The following is a 20,910-nucleotide window of genomic DNA, read 5'->3' as shown; positions in this document are numbered from 1 at the left end:
TCATTGCTACCGCTAAATTCAGCTAGCGAAGTCTCTGGTCACCCTCTGACTCAGTTCCTATAACCTTTACTTAATTGGCCTCCTCACTTTTATAGGGAAAGGATCTAACATTTGTCAAGCAATGACTCTAAGCTAGGCAATGTATAGTTCCAGCTGAATTCTCCCAGCAGCCCAGTAAAGTATAATTTACTGGTATCATTTTCTCTACTTGAAACTGTCTCAGAGAGGTTAAATGCTTGCTTAGAAACACATATGTAGTAAATGGTAATGATTCACACCAGGTTTTTGCTCTTTCCTCTACACCAAATTGCCTCTCACTACACCATGCTGCTTTCTATACTGCCCCCTCTATATGCTATATGGACTGTGGCAGCGAGTGTCACCTTCTCTGCTGCAACTTTTGACCATGCCATTCTATTCATTAAAAATATGACTTCCTGTATTTTCTGATTATCAAAGTAATATATGACTGCTGAAGGAAATTTGCAAAATAAAAGTATTTCTGGCCAATTTTTGTATATATAATTTATATAAATAACTGATACTATACTATATATTATATATGAAGTTTGGTAATATTTTTATTCAGCATTATGTTGTACTTTCCTATATCAGTAATAAGCTTCATTGTAAAAATAATTTAAGTATAATATTACATCCAGTGGATGTACTATAAATAATTTATCTCCCAGTTGTTGATCATTTAGGTTGTTTCCAAGTTTTCACTATTATAAATAATGCTAAAGTGAAAGTCCTTATACATAAATCTTTGTGCACATTTCTGATTATTTCCTTAGGATAAATTCCTAGAAGTGGAATTACTGGGTCAAAGGGTATGAACATTTTTAAGACTTGATGCATATTGCCAAATTGCTTTCCAGAAAGGTTGTACCAATTTCCATTCCCTGCAGCAATGTATGAGAGTGCCCGTCTCACCGCCCCCTCGTCAACATTGAGTATTATTTTTTTAATCTTCAAAAAATGGTATTACATTTTAATTTGCATTTATTTGATTACTAGTAAGATTGAACATTATTTTTGTATTTATTAGCCATTCATATTTGTTCTTCTATGAATTGTCTGTTCTTTTTTTCCTTTCTTTTGCTTATTTTTCTACTGGGGTCTTAGTGTTTCTAATTAATTTGTATGAGATCTTTATATAGTAGGGATATTAACATCCCATTAATTTTAAGACTCTTCACTAAATATCCCTGGATTACCTTACTGAATTTCTTCATTACTTCCCTGTTTGCCCCTTGTCACCATATGGAAATAAATCTACTTAATCTCCCCTTTATCCAATTCTCTCATTCACATTTCTGAACCTTTTTCTTTCTCGTTGGTCTTCCAAACTATACTGTCTTTGTTAATCCTATGTAAAATAATGGGAATGAAGTTGAGATAGCTGACATTTTACCTCCTAGATTATTTTTCAGCTCTCACTCAAAACATTTTCACTGTTGTTGCTTTAAATAATTTAAATGATTTATTGCTTGCCTAGTTGTTTATACGATTGTTCTGTGTCTCTATTGATGTAAGCTTCTAAATATTAGGAACTTTATGTAATATACTTTCTACAGCAATTCACATAGTACAGTATATAGATATATGCTTAAGTGTTTCTGAGATGGAAGAATATCATAAAGTGGGCTTTTGAATATGCATGTTAAAAATATTTCTTAATGACTCTGTTAATATAATTTTATTTTTGTTTTTCTTCCATCTCCTGTGTCAATTAAAAAAAGGAAGCAATAGAGGCCTTTAATGTTCCTAATAGTAGCAAATTCATCTTTATGCTGAGTACCAGAGCTGGAGGTCTTGGAATTAACTTGGCAAGTGCTGATGTGGTTATACTATATGATTCAGACTGGAATCCGCAGGTTGATCTACAAGCTATGGTTAGTAATCTTTAATGATGTCAGAAATTTATTTTAACTAGGAATACTATTGTTATTTATGTAGCACAGGTGTAACTTATAAAAGGGCAACCACAATTTTTGGGAGGTTTTCTAGATGTTAAAATAGATTATCTTGGAAAACAAAGATACTGTGCTAATTACAAAAAAAAAAAAAAAAAGGAAACAGAAACACACACACCCCAAATCCAACTACAGCATTTATGTGTCTATTTTGGCATTTATCATGAAACAGAACTGTTTTTTCCTCACTCCTGAATATTGAAAAGGACATGTACATATGTCTTAATGAAAAGGGTTAAAAAGTTAATGTGTTGTTATTAATTCTTCTGGATAACTAAATACGTTAAAATCCTTAGCACTAAAATTGGGAGAGGTATGATTTCAACTTTTGTAATAAAACATTTGGGATGAGGAGGTAAAAAGGTAACAAAGGAATATATTCCAGGAAAACATTTGATACCTAAGGGCACCATTGGAAAATATCCTACCCTTTTTTCAAAAAAAATTTCAAGGAGCTATTTCTTTTATTTGTCATCATGCTGTCATTTAGTGAATTAGAGCTACAACTTCTGTCAGTGTGACTCACATTTTGAGATAAAGAAAAGTTATTTCAGAAGTACAAAGATGCAAAATAGCTATGCACTCAAAATCCCAATAAATTATGGGATAATTTACTATCTTTGGAAGCAATTAAAGCTATATGTCAATGAGGCATAGCTTAGAAGTCCTTTTTAAAAATTTTATATATTTATATTTATATTTTTTGGTGCTGAAACCCGGGAGTGAACGCCCCACCTTCCTTTTTTTTTTATTTTTTAATTTTTTTGATTTATTTATTTATTTATTCGACAGAGAGGGAGACATTGAGAGAGGGAACACAAGCAGAGGGAGTGGGAGAGGGAGAAGCAGGCTTCCCGCTGAGCAGGGAGCCCGATGCGGGGCTTGATCCCAGGACCCTGGGATCATGACCTGAGCCGAAGGCAGACGCTTAACCGACTGAGCCACCCAGGCGCCCCTCCACCTTCCTTTTTTTAATAACAGAATTAAAACATATTGACTCTCAGGACATTTTAATTTTTTTTTAAGATTTTATTTATTTATTTGACAGAGAGATATAGTGAGAAAGGGAACCCAAGCAGAGGGGGAGTGGGAGAGGGAGAAGCAGGCTTCCTGCTGAGCAGGGAGCCCGATGCGGGCCTCCATCCCAGGACCCTGGGATCATGACCTGAGCCAAAGGCAGACGCTTAACGACTGAGCCACCCAGGCGCCCTGACATTTTAATTTTTTAATTTTTTTGAAGATTTATTTGTATTTTTAGAGAGAGAGCAAGCCCACGTGTGCACATGAACGAGTCCGGGGAGGGGCAGAGGGAGAGAATCGTCAAGCAGCCTGACGCAGGGCTCAGTCTCATGACCCATGAGACCATGACCTGAGCAGACATCAAGGGTTGGACACTTAGCTGACTGAACCACCCAGGTGCCCCAGGACATTTTTAAATCGAAATGCTTTTTTTATCATTACTTTAGCATGGTACTGAGTTAGCCGTTTGATATTACTCAGTAGGAATAAGCCCCAGTAAGTTACAGGGTTACTAAACTGGAAAACCTGTTGATAACACTTCATTTCATTAAAATTGTTAGAGCTTAGCTGATCTTTCATGATTTACTGATTTGAGTTTGAAATTTTAAATTTGTATAGAGGTGTTGCATTCTCATTCATTGTGCTTTGTTGAAATTGTTACTGAGCTCTAGTGTTTTTATATTTAGTTCAAGGGCTGTTTTGAATCTTGTTTCTTTGATTTGTTTTTCTCAACTGCCCTCTTCCCTTCACCTATTTGCTCTAGCAGCTTCTGTGTTTTAAAAACACTCCCCTTAGCTGTTTTTGTATTATCAGAACTTGCCATCTGTCACCTTTACCAACTGTAAACCATAGGACTAATTCTAGACCACTATATAGTAAGGATATTAATATGCCATTAATTTTTATTACCTTTTATTACACATCCCTGAATTGCCTCCATAAGCAGAAAGAACTGCTTGATTATGCAGACTTTTGCCACCATAGCAACCCTTGCTAACTACTTTGCCCCTCATGAAACTACTTGCTATTGTGGAAGATGTTTGCATTTAGTGGCTTAAAGTTGCTTAGAAAACTCCCTCTAGTCCTCATCTTAAAGGGGCTTTGGTTGTTGCCTTTCTGGAAGTTTTCTATTACTGGTATAGTATAATATTGGCAGATTTTTTTGGTCACAGGGACATCTAGATATTCCTTTATTTAAAAAAGATTCATTTGAGAGAAAGAGAATGTGCACAAGAGGGGGCCGGGGGGCGGAGCAGGAAGCCCAACATGGGGCTTGATCCCAGGACCCTGAGATCATGACCGGAGCCAAAGTCAGACGTTTAACTGACTGAGCCACCCAGGCGCCCCATATATATTCTTAATATTCATTATCCTCCTTTAAAATGTGGCAGGTCTAGAGAGCTCAGAAACTAATTTTGTATTTAGAATTTTATAGCATATGGTGGCTGTCTATATATTTTACCCAGAATACCCAATATCTTATATTAGGATTCTTTCTTCTAGGATCGAGCACATCGTATTGGTCAGAAGAAGCCAGTACGTGTGTTCCGTCTCATCACTGATAATACTGTTGAAGAAAGGATTGTAGAAAGAGCAGAGATAAAACTGAGACTTGACTCAATTGTTATACAACAAGGTATTTATACATGTAAACTTAATTAGGTGTTTTTTTTTTTTCCCCCAAAAACACATGCAATTTTCTTTAAAGGACATTTTTATTTTTTTAAGATTCATTTATTTATTTTAGAGAGAGAGAGAGAGCACGAGCAAGCATGTGGGGGGAGGGGCAGAGGGAGAGGGAGACAAGCAGATTCCCTGCTGATTGGGGAGTCCGATGCGGGTCTCGATTCCAGGACCCTGAGATCATGATCCGATCTGAAATCAGGAGTTGGATGCTTAACTGACTGAGCCACCCAGGTACCCCAAGGAGATTACTTTTAGAGTTGACTAAAATTTGCAAACTTACAGGAAAAAAGTCAGTTTTTTAAAAAAAAAATTGCTAATTTAAATCCATTTAATTTAAAGCCTTGCATTCAATATATGGAATAGATAGTTAAGCATCACTAGTTTATAGTTGAATGCCAGTGGCATGTCTTCTCAAGTACCTGATATTATTTAGCAGTTAAAATGTCTAGTTAAATTTTTTTTTAAAGATTTAAGACTTTATTTATTTATGAGAGAGAGGGAGTGCACACGCACTAGCGGGGGAGGGGGGAAGGGCAGAGGGAGAGGGAGAAGCAGGCGGGAGCCTGATGGACATGGGGCTCTATCCCAGGACTCTGGGATGATGACCTGAGCTGAAGGCAGACACTTAACTGACTGAGCCACCCAGGCGCCCCTAAAAAATTTTTATACACGTATTAGAGAGTGCCTGTTGATAGAAAGAAATTTGATCTGACAAATGAGCTTTGAAAATGAAAAAATGTTTCTGTTCTTCTGAGTTTTAACTGAATTTTACAGAAGGAAACATATTGAAATAGAAGGTATGGTAGGAGAAAAACTTGTAGGTGTGTTCATTAATATAACTTGAAAGGTCACTAATTTTCTGTGCTTTTAAAGCTTTACTTACAGTTAAATGTGGTAGTGTCTGATTAGAACTATTATGCTGTGCTTTCTATGGAATATAATTGAATATATACAACTTTTATTTTTATTATTAGGAAGACTCATTGACCAACAGTCTAACAAGCTGGCAAAAGAGGAAATGTTGCAAATGATACGTCATGGAGCCACCCATGTTTTTGCTTCTAAAGAAAGTGAGCTGACAGATGAAGACATTACAACTCTTCTGGAAAGAGGGGAAAAGAAGGTTAGTTAAAATGACATTTGTTTTCATGATGAATTGCTTTAAAATCAACGTACTTCAGCATGCTTAATTGGATTTGTGTTGTTTCAAATGCATGTTTCAAATGACTCATGTTCTCTCTAAGGATTTGTAGATTTATATCCAGAGGTAGTTTAGGGTTTTTTAGTTTAATTTTTGGTAAGAAAGACTAAGAACTAGAGTTTAAAATTGAGTGACCTTATATCTTATGTTTATTGAAAATAATGTTGGTATTTACTTAAAAGCCAAATAAATTTCATGTTCAATCACATATATCAGGACTACATTTTTGCAGCCTTTTTCTTACACTGGATTACATTGCATTAACTGAAAATCTTTTGTGAACATTTCATGAAATATTAAAGCATTATTTGCTAAAGTATAATAAACTATTTCAGAATATTGCCATTTTGTGTTGAATTTACTTTTTTTTTTTACAAATTATTTTAGATAATTTCAAACATGAGTAAAAGTAGACAGAAATTATAATATGGCTACATCTTCAGGGATAAAAGATTTCAAAGAAAGCCTAATTGAGAATACTTGAATAACCACTTAAATATTTAAAATACTTGGAACAAGTTAAATTTATATTCATTTAATGTTAGCCTTGCATTCTTACCTTGTAAATTAACAGATTGGATATTTCATGTCAAACCTGACTTTTAAAAAGATAGAGAGCCCACAGATTTTTGTAAGTAATTCAGTGATAATTTTCTAATTTCAATGCATTGAACTGTAGACTGCAGAGATGAATGAACGCTTGCAGAAAATGGGAGAGTCTTCTCTGAGAAATTTTAGAATGGACACTGAACAAAGTTTGTACAAGTTTGAAGGAGAAGATTATAGAGAAAAACAGAAGGTAACTTTTTACCCTCAGCCATTAGACTCTCAAATTAGCATTTCTCCCCATAACCATTATTAAAAAACACTGACGGGCCATCTGGCTGTCTCATTCGGTAGAACATGTGTGACTCTTGATCTTGGGGTTGTGAGTTCAAGCCCCATGTTGTGTGTAGGGGTTATTTAAAAAAACAGATAAAATTAAAACAATAATAAAATTAAAAAAACCCCACTGGCACTTACCTATTACAGTGCTCTGCTATGGAGTGAAATTTGATGTAGGTCAGATCTCATGCAATTGCTATCTTTAATAAATTTTGCTGGATGAAGATGATGATGATGATTACCATCATCCTCCTCATCATTTTTGCTGCTGTTGTTGCTGTTATTACTGTTTTTGACAAGCAGTGTAGGATTGTGGTGGAGTTCCTGGATTTTGAAGCTGAAATCCCAACTGTATTACTAATTAAGTGACTTTGGGTACTCATTTTTCTCCACTATCAAATGGAGGGTATAGTAATACACTGCATGGACAGCAAAGGTCCTTTGAGGAAATGGGAGTTTTATTTATTTTGGTTGAAATTATGGCTGTAATTAAAAATTTTTAATTTGAAATGACTTTAGACTTTATTATAAAAAAGTACAGAGTTCACATATATCTTTCACCCAGCTTCCCCTAATGTTAACAAGTTACATAATCATAGTACATTTATCAAATTAACACGTTTTCTCCCTAAGTTCTTTCCCTGTTCCAGGGGATACAATCCAGGATCTCACACTGCAGTTTAAAAAAAACAGCTTTATTATGGGGCACCTGGGTGGCTCAGTCGTTAAGCGTCTGCCTTCGGCTCAGGTCATGATCCCAGGGTCCTGGGATCGAGCCCCGCATCGGGCTCCCTGCTCCGCGGGAAGCCTGCTTCTCCCTCTCCCACTCCCCCTGCTTGTGTTCCCCCTCTCTCTCTCTCTCTGTCAAATAAATAAATAAAATCTTTAAAAAAATAAAAAAACAGCTTTATTTTTAAGAGCAGTTTTAGATTCACAACAAAATAAAGTGGAAAATACAGAGTTCCCATATCTACCTACTCCAAATAAACATAGCTACTACACTATTAATATCCCACATCAGAGTGGTACATTTGTTACAATTGAACCTACATTGACACATCATTATCATCCAAAGCCCATCTTTTATGTTAAGGTTCACTTTTGGTATTGTACATTCTGTGGGTTTGGATAAATGTGTAATGATATGTATCCACCATTACAGTATCATCCAGAATAGTGTTACTGCTCTAAAAAGTTCTCTGTGCTCTGCCTATTCATTTCTCTTTCTATAGCCACTGGCAACAACTAATCTTTGTACTATCTCCATAGTTTTGCTTTTTCCAGACTGTCATATAGTTGGAATCATATAGTATGTAGCCTTTTCAGATTGACTTCTTTCACTTAGTCATATGCATTTAAGGTACCTTCATGTTTTTTCATGGTTTCATAGCTCATTTCTTTTTAGTGCTGAGTAATACTCTGTTGTCTGGATGTATCACTATTTATTTATTCATTCATCTACTGAAGGACATCTTGGTTGTCTCCAAGTTTTGGCCATTATGAATAAAGCTGTTATAAAAATCCATGTGCAGGTTTTTGGGTGGACATAGATTTTCAACTCCTTTGGGTAGATGCCAAGGATCGTGATTGCTGGAGCGTGTGATAAGCTTATGTTTAGTTTTGTAAGAAGCTGCCAACCGTTCTTTCAAAGTGGCCATACCATTTTGCATTCTCATGAGCAATGAATGAGAATTCTGTTGCTCCACATTCTCACTAGCATTTGGTGGTGTCAGTGTTCTGGATTTTGGCCATTCTAATAGGTGTGTAGTGTATCTCGTTCTCATTTGCATTTCACTGACATAAGATGTTGAGCATCTTTTCATTTGCTTATTTCCATCTGTATATCTTTGGCCAGGCGTCTGTTCAGGTCTTTTGCCCATTTTTAAAATCAGGTTATTTTCTTATTGTTGAATTTTAAGAGTTCTTTGTATATTTTGGATAACAGTCCTTTATAAGATGTGTTTTGCAAATATTTTCTGTCATTTTGTGACTTTTCTCATTCTCTTGACCCACAATGCTTTTTTTTTTTTTTTTTTTTTTTTTTGCTGTGTCTTCTTAGGCTCTTTTAATCTGCGTTAGTTCTCAGTCTTCCTTTGTCTTTCATGGTCTTTACACTTTTGAAGAGTATTGGTCAGTTATTTTGTAGTTTGTCTCTCATTTTGGGTTTGTCTGACATTGTCTCATGATTGGACTGAGATTATGTATTTTTTGGCAAGAATTCCATGGCAGGGATGTTAAGTCTTCAGTACATCTTATCAGGGAATATAAGATGTTGTTGTGTTGTATTACAGGAAATAGTAACCTTGATCACTTAGTTGAGGTGGTGTCTGCTGGGTTTCTTCACTGTAGAGTTACCATTTTTCCCTTTGTATTTGATAAATATCTTGGGGAATATATTCCTCAAACATATACCCACTGATTTTAGCATGTTTTGGTGGCATTTGCCTGCAACAGTTATTTTTGTGGTTTTTGCCTGATAGTAATTTTGTATTTCTTTCATTCCATCTACATTTATTAACTGGGATTTTTCCGTAAGGAAGACCTGTCTCTTCTCATTTATTTTATACTCATTTATATCAGCATGGGCTCATGAATATTTATTTTATTTTTTGGGTTATAATACAATTTTATCGTTGTTTTGTTTGCCAAAATTGTTCTATAAAGCTGTTATATTTTTAACTCACAGAAATGAATTTTGTTAAAATAAGAAAGCTTATTTTTGGATATTGATTTTACTGAAGAATGAGAGGTGAGCCATTTTAGTTTGCATCGCAACTAGTATGCTGATAATGCTTTGTTGCTATCATTATTTTTCGTAGTTTTTAGTGTCTTGACTTACATCTATTTGGTTGTTCTATCTGTAACCTTAATTTAGACTGCTTATGTTTTATTCTGATGAGATAAACATGATGACTTGCATGCATAAGGTAGAAATTGTTTTTGAGATCTCATTGTGCGATACAAATTTTTAAAATTTTACAATTATTTCTATGGGCTTATTGGTATTAAGAGTATTTTATAAAGTGGAAAAATATTAAACAGTGAAGAGTCTAAATATCAGTGGAACTTCTAATCTACATCCTTAGAGTAAAATTAAACTTAGTAAAATACTTGTCGGGTGCCTGGGTGGCTCAGTCGTTAAGCGTCTGCCTTCGGCTCAGGTCATGATCCCAGGGTCCTGGGATCGAGCCCCACGGGCTCCCTGCTCGGCGGGAAGCCTGCTTCTCCCTCTCCCACTCCCCCTGCTTGTGTTCCTGCTCTCGCTATCTCTCTCTCTGTCAAATAAATAAATAAAATCTTTAAAAAAAAAAATACTTGTCTATGTTTAATATAGCAGGTTTCCTGTGCTTACAATTCTAGTAAAATAATGTACAAATATAGAGGAATTTTAGTAATAATTATGATTACTTATATTTTTATAATTGAATGAGAAAATCAGATTTTAAAAATATTCTGACTTGGCATTATCTCTTATTTCTGGCTTTTCATATTTTTTAGATAGGTTCTTAAAATAGGTTCAAATTATCCTTTGAAGAGAATTGAAAACCTACAAAAATATTGTTTATACGTAAATCATGGGAATTACACAATGAGGTAGATTTTCATATATGATTTGTTGAATCAGCATTATTTACAACCATACCTGGGAAATTAAGTCATAATGACTGACATTGATCCTGAAGAAATTAACCTGAATTAGTTTGTATTAATGTGCTCTTATCTAAAACAAACTAATTCAGCATGATTTAGTGTATTTGAAAGTTTAGGAATAGGCCCTTAATGCTTATTCCAAATTTGGATACCTAGACCTGCGTATAAGTATGGGTTAAATGGCCAATACATTACTTTTGACTAAGTTAAGTTATTATTGATTTATTTTCATTCCAATTGGGACAAATAACATATTGGTTATTTATAAAATATTTTTTCTATTACTATCCTCTCACATTAATCCATTTGAGGGGGGGAAAACAAAACTACTTTCAGTGCTTTGAATATTTTTTTATTTTATGCAAACTCACATTATACTGTCTATATCTCATAAACTCTTAGAGTTAAAAGAAACTTAAAGGTCATTTAGTCTAACCTTTTTTAATTAAGAAATCCCATCTGTAGGATGTAGGGCAGTTATCCAGCCTCTATTTGAATGTGGTCATATTGGGAATCATACTCCTTTTGGGAGAGTTCATTTCACAGTTTTATATTTTTTGGTTCTCAGAAAACTTGTTATTTGACTTACAAGCTCCTTGATGGAAGAGATTATTCATCTTTGTATCCCTGACACTGATACAGTAGGTACTTAAGACATATTTATTAAATTACATTGAGTAGGAATCTACTTTCCACATTGGTTTTTTTTTTTTTAAGATTTTATTTATTTGACAGAGACACAGTGAGAGAGGGAATACAAGCAGGGGGAGTGGGAGAGGGAGAAGCAGGCTTCCCGCGGAGCGGGGCTTGATCCCAGGACCCTGGGATCATGACCTGGGCTGAAGGCAGACGCTTAACGACTGAGCCACCCAGGCGCCCCTCCACATTGGTTTTAAAGATTTTATTTATTTATTTGAGAGAGAGAGAATGAGAGACAGAGAGCATGAGAGGGAGGAGGGTCAGAGGGAGAAGCAGACTCCCCGCCGAGCAGGGAGCCCGATGCGGGACTTGATCCCGGGACTCCAGGATCATGACCTGAGCCGAAGGCAGTCGCTTAACCTACTGAGCCACCCAGGCGCCCCTCCACATTGGTTTTAACCTTATGGATCAACTGAGACCTGTGTTCTTTTGTAGTTGATAGACTTTTACATATGTGAATACTACCATTATGTCTGTCTTTAGTCTTTACTTCTTTGGACACTGTGAGAGTTTGTAGATCCCTAACCATCCTACTCATCTTAGTTTATCATCCACTCTTAAACTATGATGCTAAGGTTGGAACTCCATCCTTAGATAAGATCAAATATAGTGGGATCATTAATTGTAGATTAATGGCCTCTTTTGTGTTCAGGCACTAGGATAGGTGCTGTGAAATCAAGAAAAATATCTGAACTGGAAAACCATCCCTATAGACTCCAGAATTTTGTATTGTCAGTTTGGCCTATTGCCTTTTAAATTGTATTTTCTAGCTGATATTGGGCCAGAGTTGTTTTTTTTTTTTTTTTTTGAAGATTTTATTTATTTATTTGACACAGAGAGAGACAGCTAGAGAGGGAACACAAGCAGGGGGAGCGGGAGAGGGAGAAGCAGGCTCCCCGCTGAGCAGGGAGTCCGATGCGGGGGCTCAATCCCAGGACCCTGGGATCGTGACCTGAGCCGAAGGCAGACGCTTAACGGCTGAGCCACCCAGGCGCCCCCTGGGGTAGAGTTTTGTAATGCTACCTAATCCTAATCATTGTTCACCCAATTTTGGGTGTTTAATAATAATTTAGGTTCAACTCCTGGCAGTTTATCTAATGCCTTAACTTATGTGGTCACATTTAATCCTCAAGGTAGGTATTATTCTTCCCACTTCACTGAGGGAGGAATTAATTTTGCCCAAGTTACACAACTGGTATGGTGGCAGAACCTGGTTTCAAATTCAGGTCTTTTCTGATTTCACTGACTTTTCCCACCGCTACCTTACCAAGGCCTTACTTCATTTTAAAATTTCTCTTGATTTGAAGGGATATATGCCTATCATGTTGATAGTCATCATTTACCCTTTTCAGCTACTTTCTAATTCGTACACTTGACACCGTTACCAGAATCAATGTTAGTCTTCTATATTAGATACTATTTATTTCAACATAAAATACTAACCAGATTGTGCAGATTCTTCTCACTTACTAAGGAAGAACTAAGTTTTTAAATAACAACTAAACTTGCTTATTAAAAAAAAAGAAAACAAAAACATCCTTGCACCTAAACTTGACATATACAGGTTTGGAACTTGGGACATATAATTGTGACTTCTAAAGTGCAAGTTTTGCTTCTTCCAAATGGCTTTAGTTTTCTCATGCTTCTGCAACCTTGATGTGTTTGATTTTTAAAAACATTTTGGAATAATTAAATTCCTTGTTCTTGTGTATAGCTTGGGATGGTGGAATGGATTGAACCTCCTAAACGAGAACGCAAAGCAAACTATGCAGTGGATGCCTACTTTAGAGAGGCTTTACGTGTCAGCGAGCCAAAGGTTCCAAAGGTAAAACATTATGAGGCCAGTTTTTATGTCCTATAGCAGAATTCTCTTGTAACATGGTCTGTGACTTAGATTGACTTGTATCAGTGCAACATTATAGCCCTTAAGATATAATAATGATGTAGAAAAGTACTTGATATGGCCCCACCATATAAAGGGATTCCGTTGTATTTATGTTTCTATATATAAAAGAAATAGTAAAAGAAGTATGTTCACTTCATGTACTGAAAACAAGTATGTATGTAATGCACTTTTCTCCCATAGGCTCCAAGACCTCCAAAGCAGCCAAATGTTCAGGATTTTCAGTTTTTCCCACCACGTTTATTTGAGCTCCTGGAAAAGGAAATTCTTTATTATAGGAAGACAATAGGCTATAAGGTAATTTTTCAAGTTTTTATTTATTTAACTTATTTTTTATTTTTTAAAGTTTTTAGATTAGTATATAATCTTTTAAGCTAATATAATCTATTAAACCAGACTGGAAAGCATTCCATTTTAATGTGAGAGAACATAAAAGTAAATCAAAATAGTGGTGTTTCTAAAACCAAAGAGGAGGTTTAACTAGAAGTCAAGCATCAAACTATCAAATCACCAGTAGGATCATCATGAAATGGGATTAATGGCGAATTACCCAATATTTCAAAAATAGTGATAATGTATATTATCTTAATAATGCTAAATGTTTGAGTGGTGAAAGAATATGTAGAAAGAACAATAGGCATATCTTAAATTAGAAGTGAATATATGATAGATGACAGAAGTTTTTAATCATTTTTCTTAATATGACCAAGGAATAGTACTTTTGTATTTATTGTTCTTTGGTTGATGAAAGCCCTATTGGTAGTTATTTGATTGTTGCCACTTAGGTGTTAATGATAAATGTGATAACGAATTCTAACATTTTAAAATGATCTTTTGGAAATAAAGATTCTTATTTATATAGGTAGATAGGAACCCATTTTTAGTGAGGGAAATGTTTGTCACCCTAAAGCTATCACACTGAGAGATTAAGCCTACCTAGTTATTTCTATATGCTGAAACTGACTTTCCAGTGAATGGAAAGGGATGACCAAAGCTGTGAAATTAGTATAAGTAGGATAAGCAAAATTATAAAAATATTAATACTATTGTAATTTTATGAAGTTTTCTGTTTTATGAAGTGGAAGCTGTGTTTTAAAATTTATTTTGTGAACCTTTGTCACAAGTGGAACTATGTGCAATTATTTTGATTAGTAGCTGTAATGTGCCTAGAAAAGCTTCATGTATATAAGGTACTTAGTTCATTTGTATTTTGGAACTAAAGTGGATCTCTAGAGTGTTTGTACTATTTGTCCAGAGTGAGAGCATTACCATTTGAAATGGAGCAAAAAAGGGTTTGCTTGCTATTTATGTATCAAAGTTCAATATATGTACACAAGAACGAGAAAGTGACAGTGAATATAAGTAGTTATAATCTGGTTAGGGAAATATGATTACATTTGAATGTATTTAACCGACATGACTGGATAAAATCTGTCTTAGGAAGTTGTCAAAGAGTAAAAATACCATGGTTGAACATTCAGACCAGGAATAAAATCAGTTTCAAAGAAGGTGAAAATGGTGATATACCAGAAGAAACAGGAAATTGTAGATCCAAAATAAAAATGAAGATAGCAAAATTAATAAAGTAGTAATATTTCATGAGGTAAACAAATATATATATTATTCCACCTAAAAGTTACAAAAATTTTAGGTTTAGATGATTATTTTGTTACTTTTGTGGAGTGTTTTTAGTGAGACTTGAAAATTAGTTGAAATGTTAAGCCCAGTTAGTAATCAACCAAATAGCTGTGTGAAGCATTTTATAATTTATGAAATGCTTTATCACATACTTCACTTGATTTCTAACAGCCATGTGAGATAGGTGTTATTATCACCTCCATAAAGGGGTGAGGAGAGTGAAGTTCAGAGAGGTTAAAAGACTCATTCAAGGTCACATAGCTAACAGAGTTGCCAGAGGTGCTGGTCTCCATCCCAGGTTCTCAGTGTTCAAATGCTATGCTCTTTCCACTCAGACATTCTGCGCTATTTCTGCATGTGACATAACCCTGCTGCTTTTTGCAGCCCTAAATAAGGACTGTGTTTATGGTGGTGTGACATGTTGTTTGGGAGGCGAGCCAAGTGGTAGTCAAATAGCAGCAATAAAAAAAATCCTCTCTGCCAATATAACTGTTTATGCTCCTTCTTTGGAGATCCTGAGATTCTGTTCCCTCTGATAATACAGCGCCCACCACATCCTTGCCACAGCTCTGGTTTTAATGCAAGCCGTGCCTTTCATTACAGGCAGTTTGTGGTTGGGGTGAGGTCTCATAATCACAGTTGGGTGGTGGCCAACTGGAAGGAGATGGAGGAGAGAGAAACCTTAGAAGAGGGAGGAATGAAGGGACAGCTGCAAAGGGTGACAAGAAGGAGGCAGGTGGAAGAAGAGAGGACAGGGATGAATGAGGAGAGGGAAGACGGCATGGACTCCATGCTCTGGCACCTTACTCTTTTCTCTTCCTCACCTCCCAGAGCTCCGTGACAGGAGAAGGGAGTATGAGGGCTGTTTTTCACTTAATCCATACTTGTTGAGTATTCCTCTGTGTCAGGTCCTAGGCCATGCAATGGTGATAAAGTAGTGAAGACAGACAAGGTCCCTCAGTGCATGGAACTTGTGTTCTAATGGAGGAGACAGATATTAAGCTGATGCCACAGAGTAATGACATTATTTGTTTTCTGTGCTTACAGAGGGTGCTATGAGGGAGCATGACAATGCCTATCTAATGTGGATTGGGAGATCAGGAAGATGGTCCCTAAGGCAGTGTTATTACATTGAGATCAGAGAGACAACACGGGAATTAGTCAAGGGAAGTGTGGGAGAGGAGCTCAGGCAGGGAAACCATAGGTACAGAGGTGTTGCAATAGGAAGGACGACGGCCCCTTCGGAAACTGAAGGCAGGCCAGTGTTGGTAAGGAGGGAGAGGGGCGAGATGAAGTTGGTGAGTGAGTAGTCAGATAATGTGGAGCGTTGAACATTAGTTGTAGGTCACATTAATTAGGTTGAACTTTAGCTTTAGAGCAAAGGAAAATCACTGAGGTGTTTTTAAGGCAGAGGAATGGGTGGTTCCTTACTTGTGTTGCTTTCTGTTCTAAGTTCTTTCAAAAGATCAGCTCATTATCCTCATTACAGCCCTGAAACTACATCCCTGTTTTATAGATGGGGAAACTGAGGCACATAGAGGTCGAGTAATTTGCCTTGTCAAGCAACTTTTAAATGGTAGAGTATGATCAGATTTACATTTTTAAAAGATCACTCTGGCTTCAATACAGAGAATGATGAGTTTATCTAGGGAAACCAGCCAGAAGGCTGTTGAAGTGTGAAAAGATGAGAGAAGATGGTGGTGGCTTGGAGTATGGTGGTGTGGTGGTGATGGTGGAAGGAAAATCCATCCTCTACCACTCTACTAGCCTTGTACTCTCTTTAGCCTCATTTTGGATTGTCTTAGTATCATCTTAAGACTTGCCTTGTCCTCCATATATATGCATATTTAGCTGAGGATTTATGAGACAAATAAGAGTACATTCTGGATGTTGGTTCTTTCTGAACCTTGTCTCTTCCATTCTTTACCAGGGGATGCAGACCTGAGCTAAGGTGGGTGCTTTAATTAGGTAGGTGTTGTGTTTAAATTCAGAGTATAGACAGATGAGCGTGGCATACTAGTCATCTGCAAAAGCTGTTTTTTTTTTTTCCAGGGATGTTGTGATATTGATAACTGTTATACATATCTTCTCGAAGATACCTAGCATTGTTTTTTCTCCCCCTATAGCTCCAGAAAACTCACCAGAGCCACAAAGTGAGTGGAACAATAGTTTATTCTCAGTTGAACAGATTGCTACAGTGCAGCTACCTGGTATTCTCTTTGCATAGTTAGGTTCTCAGAAAGGGACTCCTTCTCCCCCCCCCCCCTTCTGCTTAAAGGATTGCTAGCTCAAGGGAGAGAGGTGTAGTCTTATAGCTGGGAGTATTATGGTGCATGGTACTGTTCTGTCAATTTTTCTCTTATTGAAAAATCTCTAGTGGTTGCTGTTGTCTACTGTATAGATTTTTCTTTTTTCTTTACTTAGGCTCCATGCCCAGCGTGGGGCCCAGTGTAGGACTTGAACTCACAACCCTGAGATCAAGACCTGAGCTGAGATCAAGAGTCAGATGCTTAACTGACTGAGCCACTGAGACGCCCCACTACTGTGTAATTTCAAAAAACCCTTGTAAATCTATCTCAGCCTGGCCTTGTTTCTTACTCCTTTTCGACATAAACCCTATATGGTCTATATGAGGACAGAAGGTCTATGTGAGGAAGGACCCTATATGGTCCTTCCTGGCTTTGCTCATATTGTTCCAGCCTAGAATGTTGTTTCTCTCTTCTTTTCCATTTCCCCAAATCCTTAGAATTCAAAATTCCACAACTAGGTTGTGAGCTTCCCGTAGGCAAGGACCATGTCTACTGCTTTTATGTTCCAGTGAATACCTCTCATAGTGCTATGGACATAATAGACATTTAATCAGTACTTATTAATTTGTGTGGTACTGATGATTGTAAATGAACGTGTTTTTTCAGTAATTCTTTTAAACCCAGTTATTAGGGTTTATATTTAAAAAACTACTGGATGCAATCATTTTAAAAAATTTTTATTTTCAAGTTACAATTTTATTGTTTCAAACTGTGAAATATGTATAACAATTAGGAAAATGTACTCTGATATGTATTATAATTACATTGTAGTAAACCCATGACTATCTGATATCCCTAGGGAATGAGTTGTTTGTGGTAGGTGTGCATATCAAACAGTGGAAGGCTTAGTGTCAACCCTTTTCATGTTTAATGGAATGCTGTAAAATGTACCACACATGTTATGTACCTGCTATCTTAAATCAGCGTGCTACAGTGTTACTGCAGGTGCACATAGAAATGGTGTGAGGCTTTGGCCTGAGTGACTTAGTTTGTCACTCCATACAATGAATGCTGCTCCATATTGCTGAACTGTACTGGTTGTCTATGTTCACTGTGACACATGGAACATAGGGGCCACAGCTTTGAGATGCAGGTGAATGGCTGACTGCTTACTTCCTTGGAGAGCTGAGCTTCTGTCCTCAGTCTTTTGGACTTGAGCTCTCTTCTCAGGTGTCAGTGTATTTGCAGTTCTGTATCTAAAACACTAGAATTCCTGTTGGTCACTGCTACTGTAGCTTTTTCTCTCTCTCTTTTTTTTTAGATTTGTTTTTTATTTGACAGAGAGATAGAGAGAGCACAAATAGGCAGAGCAGCAGGCAGAGGGAGAGGGAGAAGCAGGCTCCCCGCTGAGCAGGGAGCCTGATGTGGGGCTCAATCCCAGGACCCTGAGATCATGACCTGAGCCAAAGGCAGACGCTTAACCGACTGAGCCACCCAGGTGCCCCACTGTAGATTTTTCTCGACTGCAGGTTCCATCATAGCTGTTTGTGTGCTCTGCTACCCTTCCCCTTTTATATATATTCTTTCTCTCTCGCTCTCTCTCTTTTTTTTTTGGTTCTTCATTATCCTCTCACTTCTTCCAGTCTTTGCATTTTATATGAAGATGCTCTCCCTTTCCATACCCTGGCAGGCAGTAAAAGCACTCCTTTTCTTTTTGCATTTTGACCTGATCAGAGCATTGAATGCATTCTTCAGGTGCATTGCACTTCTCTACCCTGATCTATATTGCCAGGTGAATATGGGCTCTTTTGTACTGCAAAACTTGTTTCTTCTGGGCTTGAGATTTTATTGTATAATGTTGATGTTGGCATAATGATATTATTGTTACTACCCTGTATTACAATATTATAAGGATGTATTTTGTTCCACAGTTATAATTAAATCTAGAATATAGTGTGGCATTTAGCAAGGGGTTTAGCTCTAAAATACCATGCAACACATTTAAGAATGGTTTTTATTTTGATAATATCATGGTAGTAAGAATGTGGAGAAGATCATGTGTCAATCTGGTATGACTTTATATTGTTTACTGTTGAAATAACTCTAAGATTGATATGTGTATATACACCCTCAATCAGTTTTTCTCAACAGTTTACTTATAATTCATTTCTTGATTTATAGGTCCCAAGGAATCCTGATATTCCAAATCCAGCTGTGGCTCAAAGAGAGGAGCAAAAAAAGATTGATGGAGCTGAACCTCTTACACCAGAAGAGACTGAAGAAAAAGAAAAACTTCTTACACAAGTAAAATATTTTAAGTGGCTAAGTGTTTCTAATTAACTAGTAGAAAAAAGAAAATACAGGCCACATTTACCTTTTATTGTATGAGCTGATTAGACTCATCAACAACACGCAAGGCTATTTTGTAAACATACATTTAGATTAGCTATTCCTATTTTTCATCCCGTTTGTAGAATACACCCATTCGGAAATGCTAGAAAATACATAAATGCAAAATATAAGTGTCAGTTATTACTATGAAGACATGTATTTTATCAGTTATATTAATCCATGTATGAATCCTGATAGGCAATAATTACTAGCATATTCTTGAAAGTTTAAATTTATTATACTGATTGTGAACTGTCCTCTGAAATTATACTCTACTAATCTTTTATTTATGGAATAATTTCATAATTCTCAAAATGCCTTTTATCCTGTCTTAGGAAGAACTTTAATACAACAGTGAGAGATTTTTGAAACTTTGTAAGGTGTGATTATTGTATAATTAAAAGCTAATAGTTATTAAATAGGGAACATTTTCATTTGAATAAAATATTAATGCTTTCTGGTCATTGTTGCTTTAATGAGTTTTGAGTGTAGAAACAATATACAAATAATCTATAGAAGATGAATAATCCGTAGAAGATAAAAAAGTTGCAGCATAAAAGACCTTTGCAAGATAATAAACGTGTACTGTATGATACCACCTTAGTATAGAAAGTTGCCAGCAAGATTTATTTATTCAACAATATTGAACAATATGCAAGGCACAGTGCTAGGAAAGTTGCCACATTAATTATTGAGAGATAATTTTTATATTTATATCTTATTTATTATGTAGGTCTTTTCTTTGTTATGATGTGTAATTTTACTGAATAAATTTTTATAAATTATATTCATAAGTTTTTGAGCGAAATGCCTGAAAGTCATAAAGTTTAGTTTGAAAATGTAATTGCAGTTGGCTGAATATTAGGACTTACCACAGAATAAAATAAAACATTTAACTATTCATGTTTTATTTTCATAATTTATTTCCTGAACATAAAAATAAAGTTATGGTCTTAGAATGCTACTTGGCTTGCAGTATATGGTGAATGTATACTATACTGTGAATATACAGTATCAACTGAGGAATTGCTTTAGTTTGTAATTAAAAGTAAAATCAATTTTTTTGCCCCCTCTAGTAGTTGAATTCATCTTTAAACATCTTTCTCTGGTGCCTTAAATAATTAATCTTTTTAAAAAATCATGGCAAAGATATAAAATGTGGGGTCACCAGAAATCATCCTCGTCAGCTAAAGGCTAGGGATAGAGTTTTGAACAGCCAGGGATATCACATTGTTATGGGTTGGGATATAAGGAGTAGAAAATAAATTCTTGGTTTTGTGACTTCACAGACATACTAATAATACCAAAGAGATTTAAAACATTGACTGGTTAAACTGTTCTATCTTTTAATAAAGAAATTGAGTGGGACCAATAACACTCTGTTTATAGAAATTCTGTTTATGAATACAATTTTGAATAGAAATTATTTATTCACAGTACAGTTGACCCTTGAACAACATGGGAGTTAGGGGTGCTGACCCCCCATGTAGCTGAAAATTTTCCTGTAACTTTTGACTCTCCTCAAAACTTACCTAATAGCCTACTGTTGACTGGAAGCCTTACTGATAGCATAAACAGTCAATTAACACATATTTTGTACATTACATG

The 20,910-nt window shown here is 35.9% G+C and overlaps 1 protein-coding gene across 12 annotated transcripts in view; it reads left to right on the top strand.

The window, feature by feature from the left end:
• SMARCA1 (SWI/SNF related, matrix associated, actin dependent regulator of chromatin, subfamily a, member 1) overlaps nt 1-20,910 on the top strand; it is a 786,408-nt gene that overhangs the window by 29,556 nt on the left and 735,942 nt on the right. For 10 of the 12 annotated variants that reach the window (XR_010406252.1, XR_010406253.1, XR_010406251.1 and 7 more), the window contains exons 13-20: nt 798-833; nt 1,746-1,898; nt 4,503-4,635; nt 5,660-5,808; nt 6,566-6,685; nt 12,836-12,946; nt 13,208-13,321; nt 19,093-19,215. Coding sequence is in view for 7 of the 12 variants with exons in the window: in XM_054509138.2 (XP_054365113.1) it covers nt 798-833; nt 1,746-1,898; nt 4,503-4,635; nt 5,660-5,808; nt 6,566-6,685; nt 12,836-12,946; nt 13,208-13,321; nt 19,093-19,215 (939 nt within the window). In the remaining 5 variants the exon portion in view is untranslated. The remainder of the gene's footprint in view (nt 1-797; nt 834-1,745; nt 1,899-4,502; nt 4,636-5,659; nt 5,809-6,565; nt 6,686-12,835; nt 12,947-13,207; nt 13,322-19,092; nt 19,216-20,910) is intronic. The other 2 variants (XM_045882241.3, XM_064574548.1) reach the window with 1 other exon arrangement.

Source organism: Mirounga angustirostris, unplaced genomic scaffold (assembly GCF_029215605.1).
Source record: "Mirounga angustirostris isolate CCGP_5_RB_7025 unplaced genomic scaffold, mMirAng1.0.hap1 SCAF_11, whole genome shotgun sequence".
NCBI lineage: Eukaryota > Metazoa > Chordata > Mammalia > Carnivora > Phocidae > Mirounga > Mirounga angustirostris.
Note: the sequence above shows the minus strand (reverse complement) of the source record. Positions and strands in the feature narration are given on the sequence as shown.